This window comes from Lycorma delicatula, chromosome 6 (assembly GCF_047948215.1).
Source record: "Lycorma delicatula isolate Av1 chromosome 6, ASM4794821v1, whole genome shotgun sequence".
In the NCBI taxonomy this organism is placed as follows: domain Eukaryota; kingdom Metazoa; phylum Arthropoda; class Insecta; order Hemiptera; family Fulgoridae; genus Lycorma; species Lycorma delicatula.
The window spans coordinates 76,749,255-76,766,659 of NC_134460.1; the positions used below are offsets into that span (position 1 = coordinate 76,749,255).

General features: G+C 29.8%; 1 protein-coding gene across 3 annotated transcripts in view; it reads left to right on the top strand.

Annotated features, from left to right (window-relative positions):
• The window catches only part of LOC142325952 (ATP-binding cassette sub-family G member 4), a 384,116-nt gene extending 373,939 nt beyond the window's left edge, over positions 1-10,177 (top strand). For 2 of the 3 annotated variants that reach the window (XM_075367918.1, XM_075367916.1), the window contains exons 10-11: positions 497-652; positions 2,720-6,930. In XM_075367918.1, coding sequence (XP_075224033.1) covers positions 497-652; positions 2,720-3,061 — 498 coding nt within the window. In that variant the 3' untranslated portion in view covers positions 3,062-6,930. Of the gene's footprint in view, positions 1-496; positions 653-2,719; positions 6,931-8,414 lie in introns of those variants that run through there. The other variant, XM_075367917.1, reaches the window with a different exon arrangement.
• Positions 10,178-17,405: the final 7,228 nt, after the last annotated feature.

The following is a 17,405-nucleotide window of genomic DNA, read 5'->3' on the forward strand; positions in this document are numbered from 1 at the left end:
ATCATTTGTTCAGTTCGCTCAAGTATGCATTAAGTGGACATCACATTGCAACCAATAATGAAGTTGAAGAATTTGTGCACAGTTGGCTCACAATTCAGATGAAATAACTATGAAACAGGTATTCAAAACCTTCCAAAACAGGTAGAAGTATGTGGATGTTAATAGAGATTATGACCATTAATACTCATTTAATACAGTTTTTGTAAATAAACTATTTATGCAGAAAAAGAATTATTCTCATTCTTACCACCATGATAGGAAATTAATGGAATTTCAACCCTTCCGAAGAGTAGATATAAAAAAAATTAATAAAAATATTATTATAATTAACCCTTAATTGTTATTTTATTATTATACTTGTTAGTATGCAGTATTACACTCTAGTTAATACTTAACATTGTTGTTATTAATTCTGTAATTATTAATACTACTAGTCAAAAATAAAAAAAAAATGTATCATGTAATATAATTCAATGTATTTATCATTGCATTTCAGATGATGTTGTGTACAGTTTATGTATCTGTCTCATATTATTTAACTAAGCAAGTACAAGAATGGCCAAGGTTTGCTATGTTTTTAGCTGTAAATCAGTTTTCTGTAATTATATCTGAATGTATTGGTCTTTCTCTTGGCACATCTATTAACCCAGTTGTAAGTATTACAATCTTATCTTATATATATATATAAATATATATACAGCAGATTACCACTTAATATGTTTTTAGCTTATCCAGATTGAAGAATTTGTCTGAATTTCTTTTTCTATGGTTGTTAAAGTTAGTGCAGCAAGATTTATTTTTCTTATAAAAATATAAGGAGATTATTTGGGCATGAACATGTAATTACCATAAGAATAAATGAATTTTTGTTTTGATTTAATACCTGATGCAGTATAACAACAAATCTACTGATCAATACTAAATATCCTGCATGTCATCATATGGTAGCACAATTTCAATGTTGTTAAGCGAAAAGACCGCATACCAACCATCATATAGACTTTTTTTTCTTTAAATGTCTGATAATTTTTCTAAATGTTTCTCTATTTTTAATACCTTCTGAAGTTATTTGTTTTTTTTTTCAATCCTCAGAAGTTTCTGCAAACCAGTTTAGTTTCAATTTTTTGTTTTTGAAGGGATCACATATTTTTTTTGCTTAATCTATTATTATTCATTCTGTTAAAGTAGGCCGTAAAATTGAAGTCTGTTCCTTTTAAATATATAAGAGAATTTTTCAATCTGTACATATAGTTTTTCATCAGACTGTATTTACCAGGTTCCTTTTGGTTTGTCTAGGTGAGAAGATTTTCCACAAGATTTTTCAGTTTTTATTTTTTATTCTATTTTCAGTTATCTTAAATGGTTCAGTTATCTTTAAGTTAAATAACAGTTACAACTTTTGCAGTTTCAAATGAAACTGCAAACTTTTTAAAATAATAAAACTGAAACAAATTAAATAAGTACAGTTTTCAAATTCACTCCTTACACTTACACTGCATCCAATTTTTTAAAATTTTGTTAGTTATTTTCTCTGTGCATTTGTTTATGTACATTATTTTTATTTATTTTATCTTTGTCTATATTTATTTTGTGTTGGAGTGTATCAATGAGGGTGCTGTTACAATTTTGTTATATGGGCCAGGTGTTTTAAAATATTCTAGTGACCTTCAGTTGACATGAGTCTAGTAATCTTTCTTTTTACTGTTTAACCTCTGGGAGTTACCATTCAGGTATTACTTCAGAGGATGAATTAGAATGATATGTATGAGTGTAAATAAAGTGTAATCTTGTACAGTCTCAGTTCAACCATTCCTGAGATGTGTGGTTAATTCAAACCCAACCACCAAATAATACCGGTATCCACGATCTAGTATTCAAATCCGTATAAAAGTAACTGCCTGTACTAGGATTTCTCGACTTCTTTCATATCAGCTTATTTGGGAAGATGCGTTCACCACTAGCCCATCCTGGGTTGAGTCTAGTAATCTGTAACCTGTGGAATATACGCACTAGGTCCGAAAAGTTCCCGAACTATAAATCTCTGTACTCGATACAAGTAGTGCCATCTCTTGGACAACCATGGAACTATGTAGTACGAGTCTGAAGCATGTGTGTACAAAATTTCAACACGTTTCATTTCCCCAGGTCGAGTTATATGTTGCCGCGTACGTTGTGTTCATGTGACCTTGTACGAGCTCGCGACATAGAACAGAGTAATGCGATAAAATTTTGTGTTCAACTTCAAAAATCTTTAGTTGAAACTTATTCTATGATACAGCAAGCATTCGGTGATGGAGCTGCATCTCGTACTATCACATATTGAGAATCGTTGTATGTTGACGAATGAAGCGGGAGGCCATCAACAGAGCTGTTCACGACGAAAACGTTGCGAAAGTGTGCGTGCTCCCGCTCGAACAACCTCATTTTACATTAGAAGGGTTCTTTGTAGAGGGCTGATGTGAGTAAATTCGTTTTATCTTTAAATCTATATTTTTATTTAATTTAGTTGGGGAACTTATCAGACATACTGTGTACTTCTTAAAACAAATAGTTCATTTGAGGTTGGTTTGATGCATTATGATTGAATCTAAATTTTTGGTGTTTTGTATATTTTGAAAGTTGTATTTTTATAGTTTGGTTATTGTTGCATTAGTTTTAAGGATTTTTTTTTTTGATGTTATATGATAACTAATGTGTCTTTTGTTTTTTTTTCTAACAGAATGGTTTATTTACTGGTTCAGTATTGTTTTGCTTCATGTTACTATTCGGAGGATTTTTAGCATTATTTAAACATATGACAAAACCTTTATATATTGTATCATTCTTAAGTTACATGAGATATACCATGGAAGGTATGGTACTTTCAACATACGGGTACAACAGACCGCCATTGGATTGTGATAAACCATATTGTCATTACAGAATACCACAAACAGTTTTAGAAGAGATCGGTATGACCGAAGATCATTATTGGTTTGATATTAGTGTTCTTGGAATTATGTCTCTATTTTTCTCAATTTATGCTTATGTTACCTTGAGAAGAAGAGTGAAACATAGATAACATATTTCTTGGTAAAGTTAAATTTAATCAATTATAAAATAAGGTAAGAATTTTAGAATTTAGATCTAGATTTTATCAACTGTGTACTTAAAAATATTTCAGGGTTCCTTAAGGTAGAATTAAAATTTATTTTATAATTTTATTTTTATTAATCTGAATCAGTAAATTTGAAAGGACTGAAGAGTTCTATCCATATTTTATTATTTTTTTATCTGATTTTATTTAGTAAATGCACAGAATTAACTAATATCACTGTCATGAAAAAATAAAAATGTTAATTTATAAGTGATTATGAATTGAGAAATAATTTAATATGACTATTCTTTTTTAATTTTCCTGAACTTACAAATTGATTATTAAGATACATTTTCCTCTACAGTAAAAAGTACATTATCAGATTGTACACTTACACCTGACCATTTTCTTGTTTGTATCACCTCTGATCATTTGACTATTACTTGTGGAAATTTGACTACATAAAATTACAGCAGAAAGAGGAAAAAAGATTGAAAGAATATCATTTAAAGTAACTTAAAAGTATTTGTTCCTTTGAACAGCCTGATATATATTCATTATGTATTGTAGATTAATATAACAATTATTAAATGTTTAAAGGCCTGAGTTTTAATTCCCAGTACTTGATTTAGTATTTTCTCATATATCATTTCATTATTATACTCATTTAATGTTACATTTTAAAACAGTTTTTGTTAACAACAAAATACATATAAATCTCATCAGTCACATATAATTTGGAAAAATGAATTAATATTTTTATTTCATTTGATGGTTTTTTTTATTTGGAAAGAACATTGTTATTTAAGTCCCTTTATGTTAGTAATAGTATTAAAAATATTTTAATAATTTATTTTTCCTTATAATTTTATTGATTTTTCATTAATTAACAATATTCTTTAAAAAAAAAAATAATTATTTTATATCAAGTAAATTTTTGTCAAAGAAAAATTACTAAGCATTTTTAAAAATATAAAAATATTGTTTTTTTGATACATGTTAGATAGTGTTACGCATTTTTTTGGGTCCAACCCAGGACATATTTCCAAAATTACTTAAAATTAACAGTTTACTGAAACATTAAACTTTATTTATTCAGTGGTATTTTTCACTAGACATGACTTTATTCAGAAATGACTACTTTGTTTTAATTACATCATTAAATTCACAACAAGAAAATTCTGAATTAATTTTAACATTTAGTAGATGTTTAACAGTAGATACTCAAAGTCTACCCCTTTCTACCAAATGTACCCTGTAATTGACCAAATGTACCCTGTAATTGAAAAAAACACTCTCAACTGGAGCAGATGTCCCAGGCAAAGACATTGCAAACTCAACCATTTTAGAAATATTGCAACATGAAATATCAGTCCTTTGAAACACCTTTCTACTTCTGTTCAATAGTATCTGGTACTTGTTCAGAACTTGAACCACAACCTACCCTTTGGATTTGAATTACTGGGTTCAACAATGTACGTTCATCTAATATGTCATCAATATTTATGGAATATTTTATAATTTCATTAACAACTTGTGCACTCTCTTCTAAATCAGATCAAGCAGTTTTAGTTCGTAAATTTAAAACTTACTAATTTTATCAAAACTGGTTCTCCACAACTCTTTAAGTATTGGATACTAGAATTAAAAAAATTGCCTACACTTCAGAAGAATTTTTGTACCTGAACATCATTATTTTCTCTTAGAGTGCATAGTAATTCTTTGACAGAAGATGGTATAAATTTGTGGGTTTTTATTTGATGAAATTGATAAATTAATTCAGAATATGTCTGAAATGCTTCTGTTCCTGTGATAGAATTAACTTCCAATTTCAGAACTACATTATTAAATAACTGTAGAGTGCCATATAAAAATTTCAAAAAGTTCACTTTTTAGATATTCAAAAAAATCAAATAATAAATTGGGCATTTGTCACAAGATAAAATGTATGATTTTAGGTCATCAAAAATGCAAAGAATTCTTTCTATTGTAGGTAACAAACTAAGGAACCTTGTGCTGCTATGAAATAGTAGTTTTTTGTAATCTGTTTCCATAAATTCACAGAACTCTTTAAGTTTCGTTACTCTTACTGTATATAGGTGAAAATATTTATAAATTTTTATAACAATAACTTCTATGTTCAGGGGTAGAGAATCATATGCTGTTTGCACCAAGTTGTGTACAATGTGGGCTGAACTACTAATTCCTTTTCTGAACACATTTTCATTCCCCTTTCTCTTCACACTACCAAAATTACTGTTAGTAATTTTAGTATAACAAACCAACTTTTCTTCAAGTTTGTATTTTTTCACACAAGAGATACAGAGTCAAAATTTGAGCAGTTTCACCTGACTCCTCATTGAAATTTGAAAGTTTAACTTGAATTTGCTCCTTCAGACTGAAATGTATTACAACAATCGGAACAAGTTTTACTTCTTTTCTGTTTGAGCTATCCATCATTACTGTTACATAATTAATGTTTTCCCAAGAATACAAAACATTATCAAATATAAATGGCAAAATAACCTTAACAATAATTGCCTCAGTTTTGGTACTAGCAGATGGAAATTTTGGGTCATATAACTTTTTAACCCGTTTACAGGTGCAGTCTGATGTTTTGAAACTGAGTTCATGTGTAGCAGTGTGGTATGAAAATGTAGTTTCTTTAGCAGCATACTCCAGATCACTGTTATTGTTATTTCCATCTTTGCCTTTAAAAAAATCTCTTATGTTTGCTGAAGTAGTAGCATTAATATCACTCCTATATTTAGCTGTTTTCAGGTGGTCTGCAAGATCACCCTTTCCTTTGTGTGCAACAGAAAATTCTACAGTAATAGAATGCAATAAACACGTTCATTGTTATGTCATTACACAATTTAAAAAATTTGTATTCCTGTTGCAGATTAATATTAAACACACATTTTCTTTTGCCCTTTGCTAAACAATGAGGCAAAAAAAAGTAGGGATAAAATGAAGACGAGTTACTTCACACACATAACAACATAAACGCATTGCCCCTGTTGTGTTGCCAAATTAGGTAAAAAGTTGTGGTGAGACCGGTGGCCACGCCTCCGTCAAAATAGACATCGCACTTGCTCCATGGTCGGCTGAGAGTTGCATGCCGTAAGAGTGCTTAAAAATGCGTGATGTTAACAGATAGGTCAAAAATTAAAAAAAATCCTCGCCAGTCATAAAATTCTCAAACCCTGGACACACTAAAAAACCAGTACTGTCCAGGCTAATCCCAGGCGTATGGTAAGCCTAGTGTTCCATCATCTGCATGTTTATAATTATTAGTGCTAATTTCATAAAATAATTGAATCATTAACTACTACTACAGTTAAACCTGCCTGTAATGAAATATCTAGGGATCACAAAAGTTTTCCATTTAATATAACATTCCAACAAATACAATTAATAGAAAAAAATAATAATAGTTATTTGTACATCTTACAAAAAGAAAATATATTCATAGCATTGCAACAATATAGTTGAGAATTAAAATACCATTCTTTAAACATAATAAATTACATGTTCAAATAAAAATAAATAAATATTTGGTACATTTAAAATTTTTAAATGTACCAAATAATTTTATTAAAAATTACACTTCTCTTAAATTTGTTTAATAAAATGTTTCCAAATAAATAATATGGTTTATCGTACTATTTATACTGTAAAATGTAAACTACCAGCAGAATCGACAATGCTGCTTATCTTAATCAAAACTTTAATAAATAAACGCTCAAGTTTAATGCACATATGAGCAGTATGATGAGGTGAATCCTGTAGATAACCTTCATTAAAAAAAAAAAAAAAAAAAAACATTAGGATACTGCTTTAAACATAAAGGCTCATATAATTTATTTTTATAAATTGTTAGTGCCTTTTTCTTCATTATTTGGCTTAATTAAAATTTCTTTGGTACATAATATAAAAATTTCCTGAAAAATCAATTTTGTTTTTTTATTAATTCAAAGAAAATTTTGGTAATTAATTTTTTTTCTAAAAGTTAAAGAGTAGTCCCTATACAATGTATTCAACAAAAACTTTTTGTTGAAGTGATACTTACTATCCCCAGGTATCATATAATTACACCTTATTTAAAAACAACTAAAGTTTTTTTGAAAAGTCCAAAATGCTGACTGAAATTTTTTTTACCTGCATACTGTTGACTGCTCTTATAATTTTTGTAAGTTAATTATTACTGTTACATCTGTCTAGATAGCACTAATCATAGAAGTCATATCTAAATCTAACTTGAAGGATCTAAACATGTAGTTATGGATTAAACATTTACTATATAATTTTGAATATTCTTTCCTTTTATTAAATTAAACTTTTATCTCTGTTATTTGGAGCTGTCGATTAATTTCATTTACCTATCCATAAGGTCATTCTGTTTCTATTAATTTCAAGTTACTTTGTTAAAACCTTTAAAAAGTATTCTACTTAGTAGGTGATATTTACATTTTACTGTTACAAGGAATGTTTTTAAGGTAAGTACCGTTTTGAAATTAAAAAAAAAACAAGTACACTATTCTTAACAATTTTAGTTTTACATGAAAGCCTGTAATTTACTTTTCTACATAATTTCCACCAATATTAGGGCACTTGTATCGTGCAACCAACTTTTGAATACCGTAGTCATAGAAGTATGCCACCTGACTTAATAACCACTGCAATTCGGTCGCTTTGACACCGGTACCCAGCGTGAGCACAATTTTCGATAATTTAAGAATTTGTCACAATTTCATAGACAACACTTCTTGAAACTTGAGGAAACTGTTCATATAGCGAAGAAATCGCAAAGCGTCTCTTTTTCATCTACTTTCTGCACCAAATTTTTAGTAATGGCAGAAGGTCGTCCATTCCGTTCCTCATCATGAACATTCTGGCGGCCATCTTTAAAAGCTCTAACCCATTTTCATACAATTCCATCGCTCATAATGTTTTCTCCTTATACTTCTCTGATCTGATGATGATGAATTTCAGCCGCTTTCACGCCTTTAGCACTAAGAAAACGAATCACACCATGTATTTCACAATTGGCAAGATTCTCGATTAGCGGAGCCATTTTAAATACTCACAAACAACTCAGTTGAATATTTCCATCTGTGGCTTGCCTACAGATGTGGGTATACAGTGCGCATGTATGGAATGCCGACCGCAGCGTACCAGCGGCGGAATTTCAAAATAGTACTTATTTTAAAAACATGCCTTGTATATTTTTGTCTTGATATTGAATTTATCATATTTTCATCCAAGTTAGCACTTGTGCTGAAATTGTGGACCATTTGGTACATAGTACTGTTTTTTGTGTTTTTAACTTTTTCAGCAAAGCAGCAGGCAAACAATACTACTGCAAAAAAATATAAATTGAGTTTGTAAAAACTATGGAATTCTATAAGGTAGATTTCATCAACTTATGTAGAAAATAAACTTAATATTTTAGACCAAGCAAAGTAGCAAAAGAAGTGATGGGACAATATCATCAGAAAATCTTGGTTATCTGGAGATTTTTTTAAATCATTTTATAAACCAAATTTTCATGTTAGTAGCTTGATAAATTTAAGAAAATAAATTACATTTGTTTAGAAGTGTTTTATTGTGGAAGTGAGTGAACAAGTGGACAAATTATCCTACACTTTGTTTTTAATTAAACTGAGTTGCTGATGTTTTGATAAAATTCTGTCTTTCATGTTTTGTTTGTCGTTAAAAGCACCATATAACTTTTCCAGTTGTACACACATGGATTAATCATAAAAAAAATTGCCTTTGTTAACTATGAGAACATCAGCTGATCATCATGTTTCCAAAATTTTAAAACCAAATCTGCAAATTATCAATTAAATTCAAAATTATTTATGGCTATTCTATTTAAAATCAATAACAATTATTAGTAAAAAAAATAAAAAAAAAAAAAAAACAAGCAAACAATCTTATTGATATAATATTTTATAATTTTTTTTTAATTTGTTACTGATATATTATTATTTTCTCACAACTGCTAATCCACAAAATTATTGCATTATTATTGTTTTATTTTGATCAGCTTTAAGCACTTTGATTGATCATCAGCCATGGTAACCAATGAGAATGATCATTATTCTGATCAATGCTGGTCACATTGGATAATTAACTCCAGGTAATATACACAATGAGTAATAAATTCATGAGACCAGGAAATTTTATGACCAGACTGAATTGAGGATCCTTTGAAGACAGGTTTTACTGTAATTCATTATCTTATATTATATGTATATAATATTATTTCATTGAGTATTATTATTATTTTAATGAATATCATTCTCATTAATTTTTTTTTGTTTACGCATCATCGGAGGGAGCTTGGACACTGATGCAGTGCCCTGCACTGGTTTGGTGACCCAGCCCCGCCTGCTGTTGTTGAAGTTCATTCATGGTCACTGGATTCCATTGTCACTATCATCAACTTCTTCCATTATGGGCTTCTGATCTTCAGATTTATTCATCTGATCTTCAGATCCTGCCTTTTTTAGAAACTGCTTGATGATTTGGTGACCAGAGGTTTATTTACGTGATGGAATTTATTAGCACAGTTGATCTAGGTCTTTTTTTATATTGTGTATATAATTTTTATTATTAATATTATAATGTTAGCTAGTAGTTATTGTAAGAATAAATGTTTTGTTTTCTGTATTTTTGAAAAAGTTAATTTTATATAAAATGAAAGATCTAAAGACATTTTAAAACAGAAATATATTTATTATTAAAGTCATTTTGAGTTATATCTACAATATTTTAAAATGTTAATTGGTGTTTTTTTTATTATCTTAAGTATTACATACTCATTTGAATGAACTGTGTAAAAATATAGTTAATATTGTATGTAATTGAGGTGAAGTACAAAAAAACAGAAATATAATGAATATTTAATAATGTAATTGAAAATAAAGAATGCTGTAGTGTAAGAGTGCTAGTAAGATACTGATTAATTAGTTTATAAATTCATAGCAAAATTTTTGTTTTCTGTATACGGTCTAGTCAATTTATATGTAGAATGGAATTTTATGTACTTAAACTGTTATATATTATTGCGTTAATAAATTTGTTTAGAAATTACAAGTTGTTACTTATCATAATTATGTCTACACCTAATAAATTTCAGTTTTTAGGCTAGAATATTCATTTAATTCCCTTTTTATATAAGAATTATAAAAATATTCATGAAAGTACCACCTTGATTGATTGAAACCAAATATTTGTTACACAGATTTTACGCCTCATGACTGTATTTATATTTTACATTGTTTATGTGGTTTACTACTCTTCTGCTTTTTTCTCCCAATTTTTTCCTTCCTGTTAGCATCAACATACCTTTTACATCCTAAATTTCTAATTATCTTTATTATATAATCTAATTTTTGCACATAATGCTATTTTTTTTCATCTGTTTTCTCTATATACTTTCTACTATAAATAAATTTATTAACCCTGACCATCTAAATAAATGTATAAATCCACGTAATTTTTAAAATTTTTCAATAAAAATTTCTCAAAAGATTCCATTCTTTAGCTTTTCAGTTGTCTATGTTTGACTGTCATGAAGTCCTGTGCTCTAATCTACATGGCAAGACATCTGATACCCAAACCCCAGGACCTGACTTACCCAAACCCCAACATATGATGCTTGATATGTTGGTATCCGGTCTAGTTATGTCAGATATTGATCTGACATAACCACACATTGGAATAAGACGGGTCAGACAACTAGTACTGTTCATGCAATATGGTTTAGATCTAATATGATCAGACCCTGAAATCTGACAAATTCCAGTCCCCGATACCTGTCATTGCTAGACTTCGACACTTGTCATGGCCAGGCCCAAAAACCAGACATGGCCATAACACGAGATCTGGGGTACGTACCTATATCCAACATCGACATAGCCAGAACCAGAAATCTGTAATCTCAAGACTTCTGAACATGCCAGACCGCATCATCGATGTCGAGATCTGACATGGCTTGATTCCGACATCAGAAACAGTTTGACAAGACCCCAACATCTAGCATGGTAAGAACCTGACATCTGACATTTTCAGACCTCGACATCTGACATGGGCAGACCCCGAAACCTAGCATACCAGACACCCAATATAACATGGCCAGAGTGCAAGAAGTGACAATGCCAAACCCTGAGACCTCTCATGTCACAGCTGGACATCTGACATGGCCAGTATCCCTGACATCGGTTACGTCCATACACTGCATCAGACATGTCTATATACTGATATGACATGGTAATACTTCAACAACTGCCTGTACAGCCATTCCAGCCGTGGCATAATACATTGGTTGGTGGTAATAATATACACTAAGTAACTGCCGGGTAAATAAACTATGAATAATTTACACTTCCTTTATTTACTTTAACAATTACACTGAATTATTTAATATTTTAAATCATCATAGTGTAATACTGTAGTTAATACAAAAATTATGTTATAGTTAGAATAGATATAAAACTAATAAAGTGTTTAGTTCACAGTTTAAAAGAAAGTGAAATCATAAGTTATTAATTGCTTAATAATACTTAAGCTCAGCTGGTTTATTATTAAAAAATAACAAATAAGAAAATGACAGAATATCAAGAGTAACATTTATCTTGATAAATATCTTTATATCTTGATAAATAACATTTATTAAGAGTATGAACAAAACACATGAATCTGAACACTGCCCATACCAAACCCCTGAGACTTGTCCATGTAATTCTGGACATCTGATACGGCAAAACCCGGAGATGGCCAGTCACACCTGAAAACTATGACCTGACCCTTAGATTTGAAAATTTTTAATTACAAGAATTTGAGAAATTCCTGTCCCTGATTGCAATTTGTTTTTCCACTCTCAGAAGTTCTAATAATTGTTGCACGACTCAACTTCTGACACAGACAGACACCCAGTATAAATGGGTAGAATGTAGAAGTGACAATGCCAGACCCTGAGACTTCTCATATCAGAGCTGGACATCTGACATGGCCAGCACCCCCAACATTGAATATGTCCAAACACTACATCAGGTATGTCCATATACCGATATCTAACATAGTCATACTTCAACAACTGCCTGTACAGCCATTCCAGGTGCAGCGTAATTCATTGGTTGTAGTAATAGCATACACTAAATAATTGCAGGATAAAAAAACTATGGTTAATTTACACTTCTTTCATTTACTTTAATAACTACATTGAGTAAGGTAATATTTTACATCATCATAGTTTAATAATGTAGTTAACACAAAAAATATGTTATAGTTAGAAGAGAGATATAAAACTAATAAAGTGTTTAGTTCACAGTTTCAAAGAAAGCGAAATCATAAGTTATCAATTGCTTAACATAAGCTCAGCTGATTCATTATTAAACAATACGAAATAAGAAAATGACAGGATATGTATACATTTATCAAGAGTATGAAAAAATTATATGTTTAATATACTGCGAGTCAAAAAAAAAAGAGGTACTTTTTTGTTATAATAACATGAGAATATCAGTAAGGTATATAATACAATATAAGGTACCTAAATGTTACACTATTACAAATATAAATATCATTAATATTATTCAGTAATATAAAATAAACCTAGCACATTATAATAATACAATTGTATACATGTATTTTACATATATTTTATCAATAAAATATATGATAGTGGTAATCATAATGTATAAAAATAGCAATACAGCGAGAATAAAAGAATAACCGTAATGCTCGTAATATTAATATTCTATAATCTAATAATAATAACCTATAATCTAAAACGACTAGGATTTCTTTAAGTGTGTTGTTTGTGAAGCAGGAGAAGATGTATCCAATGGTCCGAATAACCATTGTGCCATTGGATTTAAAGTGTAAATAATGATGAATTATTGTACATTTAGTGACTTACTGCATCTAATATACATGCAATGTCTGTGTTGTGTATATATATATATATATATATATATATATGTATGTGTGTGTGTGCGGTTGTGTATATGTTATGTTACATGTGATGACTGTGTATGTGTGTTTAGTATATATGTAAATGTAGTACTATAATTATTCTGTAGATTAGTGTGTTAGAAGAGCGTATGAGAAAGTTAGAAATATACAGAATATTACAATAATATTAAATTACATTTATGACCGTAATGTAAATTACATTTAATGATTAAAATAAAATTGAGCTACTATTAAAATATCAATATTATTTGATATATTAAATTGGAGATCCACAAAGAATAGATTTTGAGGTAGATTAACATGAAAAGTTTTCAATATATGTAACGGAAGGTTATTAGATATGTCCAGTAAAACAGCACGATTACTTTGAATGAAAGGTTTTGTATCGTGAATGCAATGTTAGTACTACAATGTAATCACATTTGTCTAATGAATTATTTATGCGTGAAATAGGAAAATCTTCTTTATTGAGTTGAAGTCTCAATTTGCGAGCAAACTTGTATGTGTAAAAGGTTTTATTGACTACCTGATTCTAACAATAGTCTACACAAATGGGAATGACCAAAAACATCATCTACATTACATACAACAGTGGACAAAATTATATTTTTATTTAATTGTGAACAATAGTCAATAATACTAAATTTATCATTACTTAATGTAAACTCAGTTTTATCAATATGAACGAGTGTGTTGTGTCTGAAATAAATCACATAAGTTATTTGCATAACACTGATTGTTACTATTACCTTTGTGAAAACATATGAGACAACAATTATTATGTTCTAAAAAATCTATTCGTTCATCATTGGATAAATTAAAGAATTTATAGCAATTTTGAAAACAACGTTTAAAGTTAGAAGTAGAATAATAATTAACATTATGTGGTTTATGATTCTTGTTAAAGTTTGAAGTGGGATGTTTGCGATGAGAATTAAATGCATTGTTTTAATGTTGTCCTTTTAACATTTCCAATACTGAATTGTATTTTCCAAGATGTGACAGCTATCAAGAAATTTTTGGAACTTGAAAATTTGGACCACTCTTATTTGATAATCTTTCCTTTCATAGTCTGGCAGTGTTATAATCTAGCATTGATGTTAGAAATTAAATTACAATGAATTGAAGTATGTTAAATGGAAGTTTCATCGCTACTAGTGAGTTGACAAATGAGGAAATGTCATTAATAAATTCACATAAAATATATAATGATTCTGTATTCAAAAAATTTATTTTTAAAATGCATCTGCATTAAAATATGCAATCATGAATCTATTATCATATTGTTTTATAAACTGAATTTTATGGCATTTTGACATTTGTTAAGCGACTCAGTCAGCAGATTTATAACATTTTTGTCACCTCTGGTGTCTTTCATCTTTAACCTGACCTTTATCACTTTTTCCTTTCACAGAAGAAACTCCTGGAGCCACCGCAGCAGTGGTTCTTCTTGATTTCGTTGAATGTCTCCGCATACTGGGGGTCAGACTCCTCATCGACTTAAAAGTTTGATTAATCATATCCCAACGACGGATTACTCAAATTAAAAAGTGACTGCGGTTGAAAACCACTAAAAATCGACACCCCACATGAAGATTTTTGGGGGAACAGTTGGTGCGGTGGGAGAATATTTCTGGATTATTTTTTGGGGTGGGGGAAGTGATTTGTATTTTTCTAAAAATAGGGTCAACATTTTTTTTTTGGTTTGGAAAGTAGTTTTTGGGTCGAGGGTCTGATAGGTCAGAAATGGTGTGAAACACCTAGAAACGGAAGGATTTGGCAGGGCGAAAATTTTTTCAAATCTTTTTTTTGATGACGCCAAAATACAATTTTATCAGTTGAATTGTACTATAATCATATCGCTTTATTTATCCATTTTGTGTGATGACCATGCTTCTCCACAGTTGCATTGTTGAGGATTTTATTTTGAAGATGTTAAAATCTTCGACTATTAAGTCGAAGATAAGGTGACTATTTAATCACCTTTATTTCCTTTCAATAGTTTAGTTACTTTTCAATAAAATCTAGGGAATGTATTATTAATCTTTAAACCACGTATCCTTCATTCCAATTCCAATTCCCTGTTTGGATAGAAACCTCTTGAAGAAGGTGAATAACTTCTTTATTAATATACATGCACCTTCCAGAGTCATCTGTCTGTAATGGGTTTATGGGATAGTGATGTTCTGCAGTGAAGAAGTTTGCAGTAATATTCCTGATTCTGCAAAACCCATTATCCTTGAATGTGAGCAAATACTTCTTTTTAAATCTTTGAGACATTTAGGGCTATTCAGAAAGTTTCTGGTACTTATCAATCAGAGATACAAAGAAGAATAAACTTAAGATCTCTTGCTGTGTACAAGCTCAAGACTGAAGTGATTTGATGAATACAATTAATAGATTATCTTAGTCAATATTTCTTAACTAATTTTTAATGTAAATTTATTTATAAGCTAAAGCTTTAACTTATGTTAACCTGTTAGCATTTGCCAGTGTCAGAAAAAGTAGTAAGTACTTAACTGCTTTTTTGTTATACTTACTTTTATTTTATTTATTTATTTGACAATTTATTATACACATCAGTAAAAAAAAAATGCACAAATTACAAAAAATATGTAGGTACAAAAGGCGAGGATTATTCCTAAAAGAAATCTCTTCCATTTAAGGATTTATTAATTTTTGGTCTAAATTTTTTTTCAGATATATATAAAAAAAACTATTGGAATCAACTTAAATACTGATTCTGAACATACCATTTCCCGGTTGTAACCCTTATTCTGTAACACGTTGTATATTTTCATAAATTGTACCTGTCTTTCCATACTTGTAACGTGCATCAAAGTAATAAATAAATGATTAAAATCGCAGAGTTGTGATATCAAAATATTGGTTATTTAAAAGTATTTTCTATAGAATTTACACAAATATATCAAAATATAATTAATGAAAAAATGTTTTACATCACATTAAAATCGGTTCAGCCATTTTCATAAAACTTTATTATGGATCTTACCGATTTATTGCTTTTAATAATTAGAATCAGTTTGCCGCTGGTACTTTATTTCATTGCAATAATTAATATATTCTTACTATTCTGTTAAAATAGTCATATCCTCTTAAGTAAGACCGCCTTGAGATTACTAAAACAAAGTTTTTTTTTTATTTACCGGTAGTAACTGATGCGAAACATGGCTGAATCTAAGAAGAAATGTCAACTGTACAGTGTTGGTTATTTAAAATTTGGATTTCTTCCATCAAAGGCAGACAAGCGATTGCCTATATGCCTTTTGTGCAGCAAATTTTGAGCAATGACTCTATGAAACCATTGAAGCTTGAAGATCATCTAAGAAGGTGTCATCCTGATAAAATAGGTAAAGATTTGAAATATTTTCAAACATTGAAGGAAAAATATGAAAAGAGACCTACCGTGCTCAGTATGTTCGCTTCAACGTCTGAAAGTAACGATGATGGCTTGCGGGCATCGTACAATATTTCATTACTTATAGCAAAATCTGGAAAATCGCACACCATTGGAGAACAGTTAATTTTACCCGCTGTTGAAGAGGTTTTAAAAACTGTTCTGCACAAATCTCCATTTGACATACTCAAAAGAATTCCTTTGAGTAACAACACTGTACAAAGATGTATTGATGAAATGAGCTCTGATATTGAAAGTTTCTTGTGTAATTATCTGCAAACAACTCATTTTTCTATTCAACTGGACGAGTCAACTTTACTTGGTAATGAAGCATTATTATTGGCATATGTTCGATTTGTTATGGACGAAGAAATTCATGAAGAGCTACTATTCGCGAAAACTTTGGAGATGGACATTAAAGATGAATCAATATTTAATGTCCTGAGTGATTTTTTTAACGAAAAATCAATTCCATTCACAAACGTCATTTCAGTGGCAACGGTGGAGCTCCTGCCATGGTCGGGCGATATCGTGGGTTTATAAGCCATCTTAAAAGAATTATACCAGAGGTAACTGCAATTCACTGTGTCATCCACCAACAACACCTAGTACCGAAAAATCTGAGTGATAGATTGCACCAGTCGCTTCAACAAGTAATTAATGCTCTTAACAAGATAAGAAGCAATGCATTGAATACGCGTTTATTTGCCCAATTGTGCGATGAAAATGATGAAGACTTCCAACGATTGCTCTTACATACTGAAGTATGCTGGTTGTCGAAAGATGCATCTTTAACAAGATTTTACTCACTTTTTGAATCAGTTTTAGAGTTTCTGGGAGGTAAAGATTCAGATTTAAAAGAAAACCTGATCACTTTGAAAGCTGACATCGCATATTTGACAGATTTGTTCAAAAAATTTA